At 30.1% G+C, this 18,819-nt stretch overlaps 1 protein-coding gene across 1 annotated transcript in view; it reads left to right on the top strand.

Annotated features, from left to right (window-relative positions):
• The first annotated feature begins 819 nt into the window (after positions 1-819).
• LOC106677546 (lysine-specific histone demethylase 1A-like) overlaps positions 820-18,819 on the top strand; it is a 19,563-nt gene continuing 1,563 nt past the window's right edge. The window contains exons 1-4 of the mRNA XM_014415560.1: positions 820-898; positions 3,728-3,880; positions 7,146-7,382; positions 16,895-17,224. Coding sequence (XP_014271046.1) covers positions 820-898; positions 3,728-3,880; positions 7,146-7,382; positions 16,895-17,224 — 799 coding nt within the window. The remainder of the gene's footprint in view (positions 899-3,727; positions 3,881-7,145; positions 7,383-16,894; positions 17,225-18,819) is intronic.

Here is an 18,819-nt window from a genome sequence, read left to right as displayed (position 1 = left end):
CTTATTACCGACTTTGAAAACGTCTAGTCATATCTCATTTGTTAGTGATGCTTTTTTTCCCTTAATATATGGATGAGGAGAATTTTACGAAGGATTTTGGATTGCAAAGATTGTATACGAGAGGAATTCGAAGGTTTAGTGGAGCCCCGAAGCTCAGCTCCATATGTCCAGATTGGCCTTATTACAGTCATGTAGATCAGTCTTTTGTAATGAATTGCAAGTTTAGACCGTTTGTCCAGTAAGTGCATTACAGCTTTTAGGCTTAATTAAGTCTATTACAAGACGTACGGTTTCTTGTCTTTTCAGTCTTGAGTGTTCCAGGTTAGTTGTTTGTCTAGATGTAGTCCAAAGTAGCGGATCTGTTCGACAGAGGTAAGATCTACATTATCAAAGGAGACTGTAGAGCAGTTGGTTCTTCGAGGGCTGTGATATAGTATTGGACGAGTGGGATAAAATTAAAGGGTTATTATTAACAGCGAGCACATATGTGTCATCGGCATACGTGGTGAGGATAGTATTAAAATTGATTGGAATGTCAGCTGTATAGACGGTGTAGAGGACGGGACCGAGGATACTACCTTGAGGATCACCAACAGACTAGAATAGAGAGATGAATAGGAAGCATTGTTGATTACTTGGAATAATATATCTATAAGAAAGGAACAGATGGTGAGAAAGTATGTAGGAGATTGGAATCTAAAAAGTTTTTTAAAACAGTCCTGGATTCCATACTCGATCAAAAGCCTGTTTTACATCAAAAAAGACTATCGTGCAGTACATTCTGCTCTCCAAATTAGACGATACAACGTCTACCTCACGATGACATTGCTGGATAATGAAGTGGGATATTTGGAATCCAAACTGGCTTTACTAAATCCAATATATCTTATTGCAATAAGTATAGTTCTAGTTGTCTGCTTATCTATTTGAATGCATATTATAAATTAATATTTTTTTCATATAGGGTTGTAATTACGATATGTAATAATTAAACTGACATATAAAATAATGTTTTTTTGTGAGTTTAATAAGTGATATTAATAATGTTTAGAATTAAAAGGGGGATCTTTCTATGTCTGGCACTGATATAGAGGAACGCTGTGAGCCATGGGTTTATGCTGCAAAATGAAAAATCCTTTTGCATTTCATAAATATTCAATTATCTATATATTTTCAAAAAATAAAAATGTTCTTTATTGCTTATTTGGTTCACTTTATTTAATTTACTTTTTTCATTCTTAGCCATTATTGTCCTTTCTTTCTCTTAATAATTCCATTTAAAAAAAAATTCTTATTACTTCGTGCACAAAAAGTATATAAATAACAATATAATTTGAATTTTTGGTATCATGAATATTTATGAAGAAAACTATCTGATGTGTCTATAGTTGAAAGATAGAAAAATGAAAAAAAAATTACTTATTTAGTGAAAAATCAGTTCTGAATACTAATTGAATCTCACAATTCTGTCCTTCTGCAAACTTTGTACACTTCTTTAATTAAATTAGTACTTATTTTAATGAGTAGAATATATAGTGTTGATTCAATACTGTTTAACATCAGAATATAAAACCGTAAAAACTGATGACTCTATTGAATTGGTACTGTTAAAATATCTTTTTATCCGGTCGGAGGAAATATTTTCCATTTCTTGTGAAAATAAGGGGAAACCATAAAGGCAGAAGGAGAATGAGGCAGTAATTCGAAAGGCGGTCAGTTCCGGCGATAATTTTCTAAAGCCGCGATCGACTTGGGCAGGCTTTGGCACGCACTCGATAATATTCGCCCAGTCCTTTTTTCTTCATTTCTCCCACCGCTGAATAGACGGATTATTTTTCTTTTATCTTGTCCCCTGACCCGGTTACTTTTATAAATTTTCTTTTTTTTTTTTTATTTTCATATTGGGTTATTTGCCATGAGGAGAGGAGAATAATTTATTATGAATTTTGAGAAATTTTTCACTGAGCGGATTATGGTGCCGGCGTTGAGTGGGCCCGACCTGGCGCGGAGTGATAAATCACCGCGATCCGTCACATCGAAATGGAGTGAACCTGCGGCAGCCTATTATCGTTTAGGTAACGACTGCCTGCGGCTCAATGTGTCTTTATAGTCACCGGCTTCTGTCTCTTAATATCTTTATCAGTACTTCCGTACTAGTTCATTATTTACACTCACGTGTATACGTGTACGATTTAATCTCTACAATCTAAGATAAAAGAATAGTAAGGTTTGTATATACAATAGAATGCATTATAATTGGATATAATACAATACAATAAATAGTATTGTATAATTTTATCGCATTTTTCTTTTTCATTTTTCCCTTTGACGTCAATTTTACCAATAGTTTTTTTTTTTTAACTTTTACGTAACTAATATAAATATAAGTATTTTTCAGGAGATCAAATGCTAAGTGTACGTTTTGCTCCCATCTTCCCTTACGGGTATTTTCTTTATTCCTGGGCCCTTTTACTACCTGAAGTCCTAGATTTGTGTTTCTTCGACTCAGTTCTTCAAAAAATCTTCGTAAAACCAATGCATTGTGTTAATCTGCTAAACTCTCGAGATACATTCGGTGAAATTATTCAGGAAATAGCCAAACCGTTATTATTATTTGTAATTTTTGTTCTCTTTTAGCATTTTTTTCTTCTTATCAATGTAGCCATGGTATGGATGAAAGAAAAAAAAATTGTTTTATAAGCCAGAATCTGGGTTTTAGGATTTTAATTTAGGGCTTAAAGTTTTTTAAATTATTTTATACGAAGTTTAAAACAAATAATATTAATAATAAAAATAAAATAGTAATTTGAAAATTAAATGGAAATGTTATTCCGTAATTAATGTATTTAAGAAAGAAGAAACAATACCATATACTCACCAAATTACAGTTATAAAACATAATAAACACTTCATAAAACTACCAATACATCAAACTTGTTGATGGCTTCAAAATTGTGATTATAAGAAAATTATGGTAGAAGTTGGCGTTTGATTTTTTTTTTTTTTTTTTCATGTTACCAATTTTTGTAACTTTTTATCTTCGAATAACGCGAGAGAGAAAAAGGTAAATAAAAAAACTTCCCATACTTAATATCTAAAAGATCACGTAAAGCACCTTACAGAACTGACGTTCTCTATCATAATTGAAACACTAAATAAAAGCTGTTGCCCCAGTTTCCCAGAAAGGTCTTTTATTTGAATTTGGTTAGGGATTATTAAATAAATTATTGACTTTGATGGTTATTTCAAATAGTATTTTTCTAAAATATAAATTATAGGTTCTATCATTAATAAAAATCTTTGTTATATTTTTATTAATGATAGAACCTACTTTAGAAATTAATTTAAAAAAATTAAATAGGAGTTTAAAAACAAAAAAAGTAAAAGACAGCATTGTACATTTCGGAGAAATGTATCTTGTAAAATTTCAATTACAAACCTAATAGTTTTAGTTTGTAATTTATTGTGAAACGGCCCTGGAATTATATATTTAGGTTGCGTTCTTGTTTCTGTGTTTGTTAAAAAAAATTCAATGAATGTTACACGCTGATTTCTATTTTCTTCAAACTTTTCTGTGTCAATATTTACTTTTAGATAAAATATTTATTATTTATTTTTTGTCTTAGTAAATTGAGTTTTATGTTTTATTTCCATTTTCTTCATTATTTTGTAAATTATTGTTGTATACCGCATCGATTTTCAATTGTTACATGTTTGTGTTTTTCAGTGCGTAACGGCTACTCTTGCGTCCCAGTTGCTCTCTCAGAAGGCCTGGACATCAAACTCAATACCGCTGTCAAGCAAATCCGATACACTAACAAAGGTGTTGAAGTTATCACTGCCAATGCCAGGAACAATTCCAACCAAATGACCTACAAAGGTAAGTGTATTTCAGATTTAAGTTCATTATTATTTAATTCTGGCACCATTATTGTTATTGTATATTCTCAATTCATTATACGCATTAATCATAAAGGTATTGAATGAAAGAAGCATAAACCTTTGTATTATGTGCTCTCTCAGTATTTATTTCGTAAATTTTAGTTTACGTTCATTTATTTTTTAAAAAGCAAGTGTTAGGATGACAGTGGAGTAATTCAAATTTGGGTTCTTGCAAAAAAGTGAATTTATATAAATAATATATCTATATAATAATAATGCATGTAAATTTACAATAAAAAAAAATACTGGTCTATGTTAACCATAAAGGTTATTTTCATTTACACTAAAAATTTAAAAATATTTTATGAATTATGAGGTAAATCTCTGTGTATTCATTGCTTACAACTTCCTGTGACCTACTATTAATTGATAATTAAAATGAATACTACGATAAATACGAACTTAGTGCACTTCTCTGTAAAATTCTTCCATAAACAAGTTGTGGATGTTTTTCGTTTCTCACGCCTCTCAGGAATGATCGGAATCTTAATTCATGAATCACTATCAGAAAAATTTCACCACCAGGATATGAAAATTGATTAAGCTCATTGAGAAATTTTTTCGGAAGTCAGTGATCAGTCAACCCGTTAGACGTTTTTCCTTTTATAATCAAGGAGGATTACTTTACTCTTGTTTGGATGTTAAATTTTTTATTACTTAATTATTAATAGAGGTATTCATAATCTGTAGTTTAACATGTTAAAGCGTGTTAAATGGAAAAGCTACTAGGTCTGTTAAATAGAGAATGATGTCACGCAACGGACCAGCTGAGTTCATCTTTTTTTTGTTGTGTTACGTTACTTGCTCGTGGTTTGTGTTTTGATTGTGTTAGTATTGTTTTATAAACTAATAAAGCAATGGATGGCAATAATAATAATGTAATGACAGTTGTCAATTAGCTCATCTTGATTCTCTTCCTCACAAATCAGATCAACAAGGCAGCCAGACTCACACAAATTATACTTTTCACTTACTTTTCTTTTGGCATGTTGTAATAAATTACTTTAATCAAAACTTATAGGTAAACAATAACATGTAGTTTTGGAAGGAAAGATTATAGACAAGATGCAAAAAAAAAAATCCGCTAGGAGCTCTTATGCATTTAACATTTAACATAACTTTAAATAGGACTCCTCACGATCCTATTCTTATAACATTTAACATAACTTTAAATAGGACTCCTCACGACGATCCTATTCTTATAACATTTAACATGGTAAAACATTTTACATTTAACACTATATCATGAATACCCCTAATATAACTACTGAATTTCTTTTTGTTCTTTATGGTTCAAGAGCTGTATTCTTACTATTCTTAAAATATCTTAAGTTTGTTGAATCTAAATTAAATTTGAAACGGTTTCTTCGAATTAACATACGAATTATTTTAAGAGTTTGCCTTTATAAGTAAGATAATAATATTTTATTAAGAGAGATAGCTGGAACGGCTAGACCTTACAATATTCGCCTCGGAGTGCCAGTGCACAATAGCCATTCTGTTCTCGAGTCTTTCCAACTTTCTTATTTGATTGTAATTTTTTTTTTTTTAAGTTACTCTCTACTCCCTATTTTATTTATCCAATTTCTCTCCTTATTTCTTTTTACTTCACCGTTTGCTTCAACAGTTCGCATTGTGATATGTTATGACCTTTTCTATCAAGTATTTTTAGATTCACTCTTTCCGAATAAATTTTTCTTGAAAAACTATTTTATTTAGCAAAAAGAAATACATCTTTCTAATTTTTTTTTCGCATTATCTCACCTGTTAAATGTTACCGAAAACCAGCCGATCCCATTTTTAATTTTTAATATTTTTTTCAGAAATATTTTATTATTCATTATTACCGCTTTCAGCACTAGATTATCAAAACGTTACATAATTAATATCTTCCAGTAACAGCCTATTAACACACATGATTTATCTGAGGAATTGTCTATTAATGTCAATATTGATATAGATACTTTTGGTCAATTATTATTAAAAATTAATATAATAACATCTCATTGGATGAATTAAACTGTTTTTTTTTGCAAATATTGCTTCTTTATATCTATATGACTTGGAAAAATTAGAATTTTAAATAAGCTAAATTAGTTTTGGCAGTAGAATTTTCATTTTTAAATACAAAAAAGTTTTAAGAAGTGGATATATTAACTTTTAACAGGAAACAACCATATGTTTTTGGAAAAAAAAAAAAAACACTTTCGCCTCGTGATAATCTGTCACTAAAACTGTTAATACTACTGACTATTGAAAAAAATGAAAAAAAAATTTTTTTGAAGACGAACTCGGCTGATTCTAGATTTATCTTCCTTGTTGATGGTAATTCTGATATTCCATAAAATTCTTGACTTGAGAAATAAATATTAACAGAGATGGAGAAGAAGTGTGCACTGAAACAACTTTTTCCTAGTTGTTTCTTTTTAGTTTATTAGTCTATGGAGCTCACTTTTGTGTTCATTTATTTATTTTTGTATGAAATCATATATCTGGAGTCCGAATTGGCTTATTTCTATGATTCGGTTTGTAATATTTTACAGTTTATGTATCATGGTGTCTTCAGTCATATTTTTGAGATGATATATTTGCCTACGATGCACAAGGTGTATTAGTTGAAATAAGAATTTTTAGATAGGTATTTTTTTTTTTTTTTAATTTTTACTTCAAAATAGGCGAATAATTTGTTCCTTTATTTATTTTTACAGACATTGCTTTTGAATTATATTATATGTTACTGAACCTACTGTAAATCTTGTTTCTATAATCACTATGAGGTATAATATTTAGAAGCTGTATAAAAAAATGTAATTAATGTTTGTACAAAAATTATTGGCACGTAATTTTCGTCTCATGTTTATACGAAATTCGTTGTCTAATCGTTATCGTAATCGTTATCTATAGAAGTTATCTATCGTACTTCATTTTTAAAATTTGTATTCATACTTCAAACAATTTTTTGTAGATAGACTTTTAATGATCTCTACCATCATATTAAGAAGTTTTTTTAAAAATTCATTATCATCTTTTACTTCGTTCTGAGTTCTATAGTTATAGAAGTGATCTTTATTGATGGAAGTATTGATAAATTTGGGACAGACACATTGTTAAAAAAAAAATTAATTTTGATTGTTTTTTGCCTACTTTAACCAAATTTTGATTATTTTTTTTTAACTGAAATAATTATAAAACCTTTATTACAGGTGATGTTGTGCTGTGTACTCTCCCTTTGGGTGTCCTCAAGCAGTCTGTCTCTCCTAGCACCCAGACTGCACCCAACACAGTCCAGTTCTGCCCACCTCTGCCTGATTGGAAACAATCCGCCATCCAGAGATTAGGTTTCGGTAACTTAAACAAAGTTGTTCTTTGCTTCGAGAAACAGTTTTGGGACCCTGCGTCAAACCTCTTTGGCCATGTTGGTAGCACAACTGCAAGCAGAGGTAAGTTATTTCTATTATATTTTTGATTGGTTTAAAAAAAAAAAAAATGTTGTAAATTGTTGCTCATATTAAGGAATATCACAAAATCAGATATTAATATATAATGCGATTTAATTGTCCATCCGTACATTTAATAAATACATTCGTGCACATTACAAACGATTGTATGTGGAATGTGTCAACTATAGTATCTTCCTTATTGCAACCTGCCTCATTTTGTTGATGTCTCTTATTAAGATAAGTATGAATTTATAAGTCGAGATAGGTCCTATGGAGTGGATGTGCTAACGCCTTGCCTTTTTTTGTTAAGATTAAAGCTTTTGAAAAAGTGTTTCTTGGTATTTGCGTTTATTATTTATAGTCTCATTGTTTGTTTGTTTGAGACTTACATTACTGTTCGTATGTGCTATAACTTGTGAAGAAATAAGGATCATCCTACAGGCTCCCAACATTCTCTTTTCAGAGTGGGAAGGTCTAGATTCATTTCGTAGCTTCATCATGAACTTAGAATGAGAAATAATTAAGAAAAAAGCCCTAAACACAACTCTCTCAAATTGCCGATTCTATTACATTCTACGATTTAAGAATATTTTTATTCCCATATTCTTGGGGGAAAATATAATTTTTACAGTTTTATTATCTATGTAAAACTACTACAGCGATTTTTTTTATTTATTCTGTGTCAATTAATTTCTATTATTTTATATATAAATATGCAATGAAATTTCAGCTGCCTTCGTCTGACATACATTATGATGTCTACTATGGTACAAGGTGGTTGGTTGGGTGTTTTACAATTATTTTTTTAAATTGTTTAATAAGCATTTGTTTTAAGTCTGCATAGTTCAAATTTTTTTCTCTTTGTCTGTTAGGCTTCTGTTTGCATGACGAAAAAAAAAACAGATGTTAATATTTGTGATCTTGGTTTATGTCTTGATTTTACTTTTATCCCCGCTAATAAAATTTATGGAGTGTATTTTGCGTCTAGCATGTAATATGTAATGTTAAACGTGGAGAACTAATAAAACACCAAGAAAGAACAAAACATAGAGGAATTTCCGGCTTGATTTTAGATTGTAGTTAAGGAACTGGGTACTTAAAATGTTGGAAATAAAATTCAGAAAATTTTCCAAGACCATTCGACAACATCTAAATACATTAGTAGCATAGACGAAAATTTAATACATCGGTTTGGGATTATTCTGTATGAGAATAATTCCTGAGAGAACTTCAAGTTGGATCCTACCGCTGTGAAATTGCTGAGCTATATGTACAACAGTGTGTAACATGTACAATACCATCTGGAAGATCCTTCTGCATGGCGTCACTCTAATTCAGTTGTATATTCGGATACTCACGATGGGTTTCTTCCGACCGGAACTCGGAACTAAAATTATCTAGACTATTGACTAGCAGATTCCTGGAAGTTCAATAGAAATGCGTCATTGGGTTTGAATGAGAGATGAGCTTGTTCCAAATTTCCAAACTGTTGACGGACGTACTCCATTATAATGAGTAGTATTGCTGAATTGTACGGGATAATGCATGGCGTCAAAAGCCTGTGGCAAATTGGAAATTGAAACACAACCTTAAGGAATATCAGCAGCTCAGTGAGAATAGCAGGTTGTTGTCCCTAACAGTTTGTTGAATAATAATAAATGTACCATTTAAAATTTTTGATTTCGCAACATTTGGGGAGTTTTCTACCATAAGTCAATCAATATATTCAATTTTAGACATTTATGTAAAATTTATAATTATATATAAATTATAAATAATTGTTTTAGGATCATCTGAGGTAGATAAATTATTTTTTTATTGAAAATATTGATTTGTAACACCTATGGGCTTGAGAAAAAATAAGTTTTTGAATAAAATGAATTAGTTTTAGGGTGTAGAATTTGTATTGGGTCAACTTTTAATTTTCGGAAGTGATTATGTTAACGTTTGTTAGAACTCTACTCATTTATGTTTGTTACTTTTAGTGTATTATGTTTGTTATAAATTGGGTAGTTTCATGAAATGTATTCACATTATTCTTGAGTGGAGTTGCGTGAAGGTTTTATCACTTTAACATTATTATAACGTTAACAAATGGTTGTAAAATCTACCGCCAGTCCTATCAAGGGAAAAAAAAAGATCCATTCTCTTGCAAACTGAGTGCCTCAATTACTAGAGGAGCGTGTATGCCGCTCAAGTTAAAATTGGAAAAAAAAAAAAAGGAACATGTCTGAAGATGAGGGGAAACGAGAAAGAAAATAGTGGTTTGCGGTGAACGGTGGAGGGTAGTGGTATGGGTATGGGTCCCCTTCCTTATTTTATTACCCCTTATTTTCTAGAATGGTTGAGGATTTCCCTTAGGTAATATCTGGCAGCCGCTAAGTCAGTCGGGTGAAAATATGAATTTTGTATCATAAAGGGGGGAGGTATGCTAATAAATTAATAAAACTAAACACTGTCTGGGGAAGGAAAAGGAGGGTATATGGGAGATGGTGTTGGGATCTGCGGCAGACTTGGGCCAAATTAGTGTATTAAATTTATGGCATTTTCCCCACCTGAAAGTGTATTGAGTTCTTTTTTCATTTCCTTATCCAATGTATCACAATTTTTCCTTATTGCTTATGATAAAATGAAAACATTTATGTCTGAGTCTGAGTTTCCTATTATAAGAAACTTCCTGTTTTAGGATTTTGACTAAGGTTATTTATTTATTATTTTTTTTTTTTACATTCTCTTTAATTTTAATACAATACTATTGATAAGCAAAAAAAAAATCTTTTAGTCCTGTAGATTTAATAAAATGTGTCGTATTTTTACTATACATATTTTGGTTTAAAAAGTTTCGATTATTATTTTTTTACATTAAAAAAATTCATTAAACAATGTTTTCATTATGAACAATAACAATTAATGTTAATATTGATAAAAATTACAATTTCAACTATTTTAAAATATTTTGCAGTTTACGATAAATATCAATGGTAGGTTATTAAAAGTAAATAAAAAAGTAAATGACGGAAGGAAATAGATGCAGTATGTCGAATAACATAAAGCGGCCCTTACAGAGTCAATATTACTAACAGTGTTATAAGTGATGGAGAGCTATTGGTAATATTATTGAGCGTGTAAAGTAGTTATTGATGTAGTGATGTCCGTTACTTTCACTACTGTTCATCAGTATTTTTTTTGTTAGTAAATTTTGAGTACATAAGGCCCGCATAAAAGATTTATCAAAAATATACAATATTTCAAATTCCATTCTGCAATAGCATAACTAATTTATATAGGTCAAACAAGGAAATTCGGATCCATTATCGAGTTCCCTTAGCTGTAAGTTAAATCTTTTAAATTATGAAACGCCCGCACTATAATGTGGCGTAAATTAAGTGGGCAGCTATTTTAGTTCTTGATTTTATTTTATTTTCTAACTAGCTGACCTGGAAATGCTTCGCTATTATTAGATTTGAGAGTGTCCTATTATGTATAGATTGAACGATCACAATTGACATTTCCATATCAAATTAGTTGAAAATAAACATTTACGTACATATTATAATAATTATTACATAGCTACAAAATTCTGTAATATTTTTGTTACAAATATAAGCACAACATTCAACTGTTCTAATTTAAATTTTTTTATTGTAGTAAATTTATTCCTCTGTTATTTATATTTTTAATTATTTTTTTACTGATCGGAGATATTCGATAAATAACAAACGAACTTTATATTTTTATTTATTTAGATTCTTGGATTTTTATTACCATTTTCATGGCTTAAAAAGATAAATAATAAGATTTTGTAATACACTTTGTTTGCAAACCAGAATATAACAAATATCCAATGATTTTGGACTTCCTATCTCTTTTAAATTAAACTAATTTAGCAAGGTTCGGCATATGGAATGAAGCTACTTTTAAATACCATAGGTCGTATCTTGGAAATTCGTATCGTGAGCAATAATTTTCTAAAAATTGATTATTATGAGTTAGAAAATTTTATTTGATTCCGAAAATGGTTACAAATGTGGAGAAATGTTCAGTTAAGGTAGAAAATTTGTATTTTAATTTATTGTGAACATGGTTTTCTTGAAAAACCTTTTAAAAAATTATATCTTGATAGCAGATTCAGATGAACTACATTTTTGGTTAACTCTCTCTCTATTTGAACTACTTGCGTTTACTTTTGGAACACCTTTGTGACCCAATACTACCTAGTAAAAACTTATAATAACTTATATTGATATATATTGGATTCACTAGTAAGAAAGTTATAAGGTTTTGTACTTATAAATATCCTTATGTGGCAATTTAACATATTTATTAAACCTAGAGAAGAATATAGAATAATATAAAAATATAATAGGCAAATTTAATTTTCTTAAAAAGTATCATACGGAATAATGAATATCGTTTATCTGCGGAATTGGTTTAGCATGTCCTTGATTAAAAGCCTTGATAAACTAAATAAACTCTAGAAAAGTAAAATAAAATTAATGCTTCATTCTAGAGACATTACGAAAGAATTCTTTAAGTTAAAAAAAAAATTGTTACAGCTTAGTAAACTTTCACTAAAGATATCATCATATTTACATACTTTTTTCAGTTGTCGTTCAGTTTTTAGTTTTTCACTCTTAGACATCTGTTCTTCTTATATGATGTTGGATATAATAATAAAAAAATTAAAATAATTACTTGTTATTGATTTGCTTTTATTGATGCATATGAATATAATATCTTGGCGATAACAAATGTAATGAATTATTATAAGAATGAATATAAGTATCCTTCATATTCATGGTTGAATAAGATGAGTAGTATTTATGAATTATGTTTTAAATCTTTGAAAATGGACGTACATGGAATATCTAAAGGCGTAAATTAAATAAGCTTGGCTTTGAAAAAAAAATGTTTATATGAATTTGCTTCTGAATTAAAATTTAATCAAATATTCTCATCTCTAGATGAAATGGAAGTGGAAATTTTTAATACCTACATTATACTCATCATTTTTGATTATTGTGGGAAGACAAATCCAATAAGTTAAAGCATGAACATTTACGATCAATTTAATATAAAATAGAATGATGAAATAAACGTAGTCAATAAAAAAGCTGTCGATGGAGCAAGTAGAATAAAAAAAAATAAACTTAGTCTTTGTCTCCAAGTATAGTCAACCATCAGCTTCTCACCCACTAATTTATTATTGATTGATTAGTTTTTTCATTTGTTAAAAACTTTTTTTGTGATATAGTAAAATACTATTGCTAATATTGATGCCCTCCTTCTGTTAAAAGTATAACTCTTTGGCTGGATGGTGTAGAACAAGAAAGTACAGCAGCCTCTCTCTCACACTCACAGAACTCTTGAGTCAATAAAGGAACAGTGCCTCCTTGAACAGCCTCTACTCTTTCTCCTTATATCCGAATGTCTTTGTTGCAAAGCAGTTCCAAAACTGCACAAGGAATTTCTCTTGTTGAGAACTCAATTGTTTAAATATTGACATTTTTGGGTCGGGAATTTCATATTATTTGTTTTAGGTTTTACAGAGTGTTCAAGATTCCATTAAAATCCTGCCATTTTTTCCTCTCGAGATTTATGAGTATTTCTACATGAAATTTCGAATTTCTTAATGAGAAGGGCTACGCAAGTGTGATCATCAGTTTCAATGAAACTTTTTTTGGTGATACTAGGTCGGAAAATATTAGATACATGTCAGAGGGTTCTTGCCAGTGCGCCCAATGGCTGCATTTGCAATAGAGTCGATAAAAAAAAATTTACATAATTGTTTTTTGCATTATCGTATGCGACCTTTGCTCGGCATGTATTAATTCTTTATTATATACCAATCGATTTTTCCCCGTGTATAATTAGAACAAAATATTGTTGATGTTATTAAATGAGATGAAGTGTATATAAAATTAAAAAAACCGAAATTCACTTTTATTAAAGTAGACCAAAAAAAAAATGTTAAGGAAAAATGCAGTCAGATCGTTCTTAGCGTATTTTAATGAAAAATAAAGTATGAATTTTCGCGCAAATCAAAAATTATAAAATTTTGGGCTTGACTTTCGGAGGTAAATTCAAAACTTCACTCAATGTTATCCAAATCCGATGTAACTACAAATGCGGTATAGCTTCATTTTTGATCTACCAGCCCACATCAATATCTTTTAGATTAAATTCTTCTGTATTAGAGAAAAGACAGTTTCAAATTAATAACAATTCTGGAACATTTGATTTAATATCACTGGTTCTAATTTGGTTAAGAAGGTACTGTTTGTAAGGTGCTTTTTGTTTTGTTTAGTTGCTTAAAACATCATTGGTCATTAATTCCATTTATACCTTATTTAATTTTTTTTACATTTGTTTAATATCTTATTTTATTTTATTATTATTGATTTATTTTTTTTTTCTGGCCGATGTTATATTTGTATCAGTAGTCTTTCTAATTTTAAAAACTGAAATGCCAATTTCTCTGTATTATCATCATCTCTGAGGGTTGGTTTTTGAATTATCCTGGTTTAATCTTAAGTTATTGAGGTGTAGCGCGAAATGTGGGCATTCTTGGTAAATATGGCTAATTCTGAAATTGTTGTTGCAATGCTGGCAGCTCGGAGGTGTTTCTTTTGAAATAAGATAGGAGTGGTTGAGCCTCGTGTGACCTATTCTTAACCTAGCCAGTACGGTATTTGCGGCTGGAGGTACCCCAGGTCTTTGTAAGGTTTTGTATATACGGTCCTATACAAACCATTTCTTAGTCTCATGCAGACTAGTGTCATAAGTCTTGAAAATATTGCAATTTTCATAATTTCTTAAACAAAATAGAAGGCTACAATTTTATGTAATAAAATTTTATTTTTCGATATCCATCAAAATTCTTTTTTGTGGATTTTTTTCAAGTGCTAAAAATGAAAAATATTTTATCCCACTTTAATCATTTATTGGGGCTAAATTATTATAATGCTGACCTCATTATTTTGCCAAGTGGGCGTAATTATATACCATTTGACTTATTTTTGGATGTAGAATAACTAAAATATACTTTCATATGAATTAAAAGAAATAAAATTTACACTAAATTATACATGAAACCGAATATCGCTTCTTATATAGTTAGTGTCTAATGTTTTTGACCTAGTATGACAAAAAAAAGTTTTATTCAAATCGGTGATCCCACATGCGGAACATTCCCTTGTTAGTTGTGATGTATGAAGTTACTTTTTGTTGTTAAGTCAGAAGTTTATTACCTATTATAGTTCTCTAGCACACGTTTCTATGGAATATCGACTGAAAAGAGGTATTTTAGATGAAAAATTCTCATAGAAAATCTGATTTTATGTCGGTGACTTGCCGTCTAATATAAAGAGAACATTTTTTTCAGAATTAAATTTTCCATAAAAACCTGATTAAGGAACTTATTTTTTGTATAATCATTGAGGCTCGATTTATTTTATATTAATTAAGGCAAAGTCGTCTCTGGTGTTGGAAGAAACCCAAATTATGATATTGGATTCTTACGGAAAATAGAATTCTAAAACCATGTTGTTCTTAAACATTGCTCAACGATTGCATGCAGATCGTCTAAAACCGTAAAAAGAAAAAAAAATGTGGTTTCTGATTACTTTCAGAACAAATCATAAAAATCATTGATATAAAATTGTTGTAAAATTATATTTCCTATAAGAATACTTTATTATAATCATCCATTGAATTTCAATGCAAAATCAAAAATTATTTCACGTTGTTGTAAAAATCTATATTTATTTCCTTGAGTGTACAGAAGTTGCAATGTTGTAGATTGACCATTTTACCATAACCTGAATTTCTTTTTTTCTGGCTTAAAACTTTTTAATTATAGTTCATGTAGTTGTCTATAATAATAATATATGTATTTATTTTAAGGTTAATTAAGCTGTTTTCTTACAAAAAATCTCATTTATTTTTAAGGGTTTATTAAAATTTAGCTTTGCTTCATAATACTTCAATTTTAAAATTATTTAATTTCATTTCCCCTTAAAACCCAAGATGAATAAAGCCTCCCATAACTGTAGTAATCTTATGTTCTTTTGGAGTCAATGGTTTGTTTTTCCATTTTAGTTTTAGATATTATGAATCTATTCTATGCAAAGACTTAACAAATGAGAAGTTATTTTATGAAAAAATAATGGTGATGTCCTGTGGGATCTTTCATTTCTCTTTATATTCACATTCAGACTGTAACCCCTACGTCTAGTTTAAGTCTGAATGTGATTAGTACAAAATAATGGCTGTTGATTTGTATTAGCTATATCTATGTCTAATATCGTTTGATTGTAATAATTAGGGATAGGATTTTTATGTTTTCACATATTTTTACCTGACCATGATATCTGCGATTCCTTATTAACTATAGATGTTTCAAGACATTTCTGGCCAAAAGAAGCCATTTTTATTTCACATATTTTTAAATATTTGGCCTTTTTTACATATTTTGTTGTAAATCACATATTTTCTGAAATATTTATTATGTTTAACATATGTTTAGGTATTTTGTCCTGAATCAAATATTTCCTTAAATTATTTGTTCAATTTTAAATACATTTTTCGCAGCAACAACGTGAAATTCAAGAGAACGCAAGAAACTTAAAAGTGAAATTTATAATTTATCATAAATAGTACGTGCAAATTCTATATCTTCATCTTTGAACACAAATTAAAAGCAGTGGCAACAATAAATTTTCACACAGAATTACATCGAGAATTTTTCAGAATCAATTAAAAAGAGCAAGGGTCTTATTCCTTATTATAACAAATGATGACATAGCCGCCCAGGTGATGCAGAATACCGAACTAGATGCAATGAAAATAGCTTCATTTAAGTATGCCCCTACAAAATCAGTAAATGTTGAAAGATCTTTTAGCCGGTACAAGTCTATTCTGTGGTCAAACCGACGAAGATTTTTATTTGAACATTTAAAACTGCATTTAATCTGCAATAATTTTGTAACTGACCCTGCTGAATAATTGATTTCTTTCAAAGTTTTAAATATTTTTCTAATGTTTTTTTTTTTCATTTTCTTTTTAATAAGGATTATTCTTTATTTCCGTTTATAATTTGTTCATGATTCATTCTGAGTAATTATTAATCAATTAGTTTAATTACAATTACTAATTAATGTCTTGTTATTGAACAGCTATGTTTTCTCTAAGTACATTTTTTTGTACATATTTTAACATAATTTCTTTAAAATATTATTCATATAATATATGATAAATACATAACTTACAACTTTTTTTAAGCTATAAAATTATTAATTAATTAGTAATCTATATTGTTGAATAATAAAAATTTATAAATAAATATTATTTACATATTTTTTTAAAAATATTTGACAATTTATTAGCACATATTTATGTACATATTTCGGATTTTTTAGCACATAAAAATCCTATCCCTACTAATAATCAATCTGTGTTTTTTATAATTTATTGAAAATTTATTTCTATAATAATATAATATATCCTTCTAGGAGAACTTTTCCTGTTCTGGAACATCTACAAGTCCCCGGTGCTGCTAGCACTGGTTGCCGGGGAGGCAGCAGCCATCATGGAGAACGTGAGTGACGATGTCATCGTAGGCCGGTGCCTTGCCGTGCTCAAGGGAATCTTTGGCTCGAACAACGTCCCTCAGCCGAAAGAGACCGTCGTCAGTAGATGGAGGGTCGACCCCTGGGCCAGAGGATCCTACTCTTTTGTCGCGGTCGGTGCATCTGGAAGTGATTACGACGTCCTAGCTGCTCCTGTATTCCCGGTTCCACCCAGTCCTGGCCAGCAAGTTTTGCCCAGGCTCTTCTTTGCAGGTAACTATTATCATCGCTGCCATACTTTTTTATCTACCACTGATTGTACATTATCTTAATCGATACCAGTATTATTTGAGTTTATTGATTTTAGATCTTGTTCTGAGTTGATGACAATATCTCCATTCTTACGACTTTGTCGTACTGTTTTGTGTGCAAAAGTGCAATTAAAAAATTGGTATAGTGGAATATTTTTTTTGAAACCAGAATTAAAAGCATGAATGAGGATTTAGGAGTACCGTTGAGAATTAAATTGAACAATGATATTGATATAAGAAAAACATGCGATACAAAACAAAGTATTGCATTTGAGGAGCTTCAGATAGAATTTTTTTTCGTTGAATAACTGACGAAAATCATATTGATCTAAATTAAATTAATTTTGCTGTAGTAAACAAACTGAGTAACAAGAAGCGATCTGATCTAAACCATTTCAGATTTTTGTCGTTCACTCAAAAAGGTCCATTTCTTCTTAATTTATTTTATTTATGTATAATATTTAGAAAATTAAAAAAAAAATCATGAATGATTTACATTGTGTTCCTGATAGAACCAGAGAGTTGGAACTATTGGATATAGACTATTGAAACATAGTAGTTTCAAACGTGTATACTAGTAGTATTTACTTGTAACTATATATTTATTTATTTTACGTTTTGTACAATTTTGAGGTCCTATGATGTTTTTTTTGTTACACTGGATAATGGCCGATAGATGTTATAGCCTAATCTATCATCGAAACTATTGTTTTAGCGTTTGAATATTTTTACTTATTTTTGATATGAGTAAAATAATTACTTTCTTCCACTCGAATCTTGGCATTTCGAATATAATTTAATCCACTGACCTTTATAATTTTTTTTCCTCACGAGTTTTCATTTTTAGTTTTAAAATGAATCATCCTCTATCATTCGTTTTCGATTTCAGGATATTTTTCGACCCTCTTTTCGTTCGCTCTTAAGTACTTCCGTGAGCGATTGTTTGTTCGCAAGCCCTTGTTTGAGTTGCCCGGCCCGGTGTATCTCGTGTGAAATGTGGTCCAGATGTTGAGTGTCACACCCCCTCTCCCCTCCGAGCTATTGACGGTGTAATTCATCTATCCCCCAGGAAGCGGAGAACCGTGCGGAGGAGGTGGCGTTGGTTTTTGCTGCATCAATATTCCGTGTGTGTAGCGAAGGGCTTTGATCAGGCGGTGCTCGTTACAACCGGCCTCTGTCTCATTTACTGCTCGGTCTTCTTTCTGCCGTTCCGTTCCGGGTTGCCCTCCTATACCTCCTCCTACTTACTCAGTCCTTAAGGCTCATACTCATACTTTCTTTTGATCTTCCGCAATCACTTCTCTCCTCCCACCGCCTATTTCAGCTTTGAGTATATTTTCAAGAGATATTCCTTATTTTTAAATTTAAAGAAACCGCGTTGAACAGTTCAAAGATGAATAGCGTTATACATGTATCTTTTTTTTTTTACTTTGATGATGGGACTGGTAAATATGATTACCTGAAACTGGTTTTGCCGATGGACATAACGAGAGATAGAGGGGGGGAGGGAGAGAGAGAGAGAGAGAGAGAGAGAGAGAGAGAGAGAGAGAGAGAGAG

Source organism: Halyomorpha halys, unplaced genomic scaffold (genome assembly GCF_000696795.3).
Source record: "Halyomorpha halys isolate HHAL.00 unplaced genomic scaffold, Hhal_1.1 Scaffold103.1, whole genome shotgun sequence".
NCBI lineage: Eukaryota > Metazoa > Arthropoda > Insecta > Hemiptera > Pentatomidae > Halyomorpha > Halyomorpha halys.
Note: the sequence above shows the minus strand (reverse complement) of the source record. Positions and strands in the feature narration are given on the sequence as shown.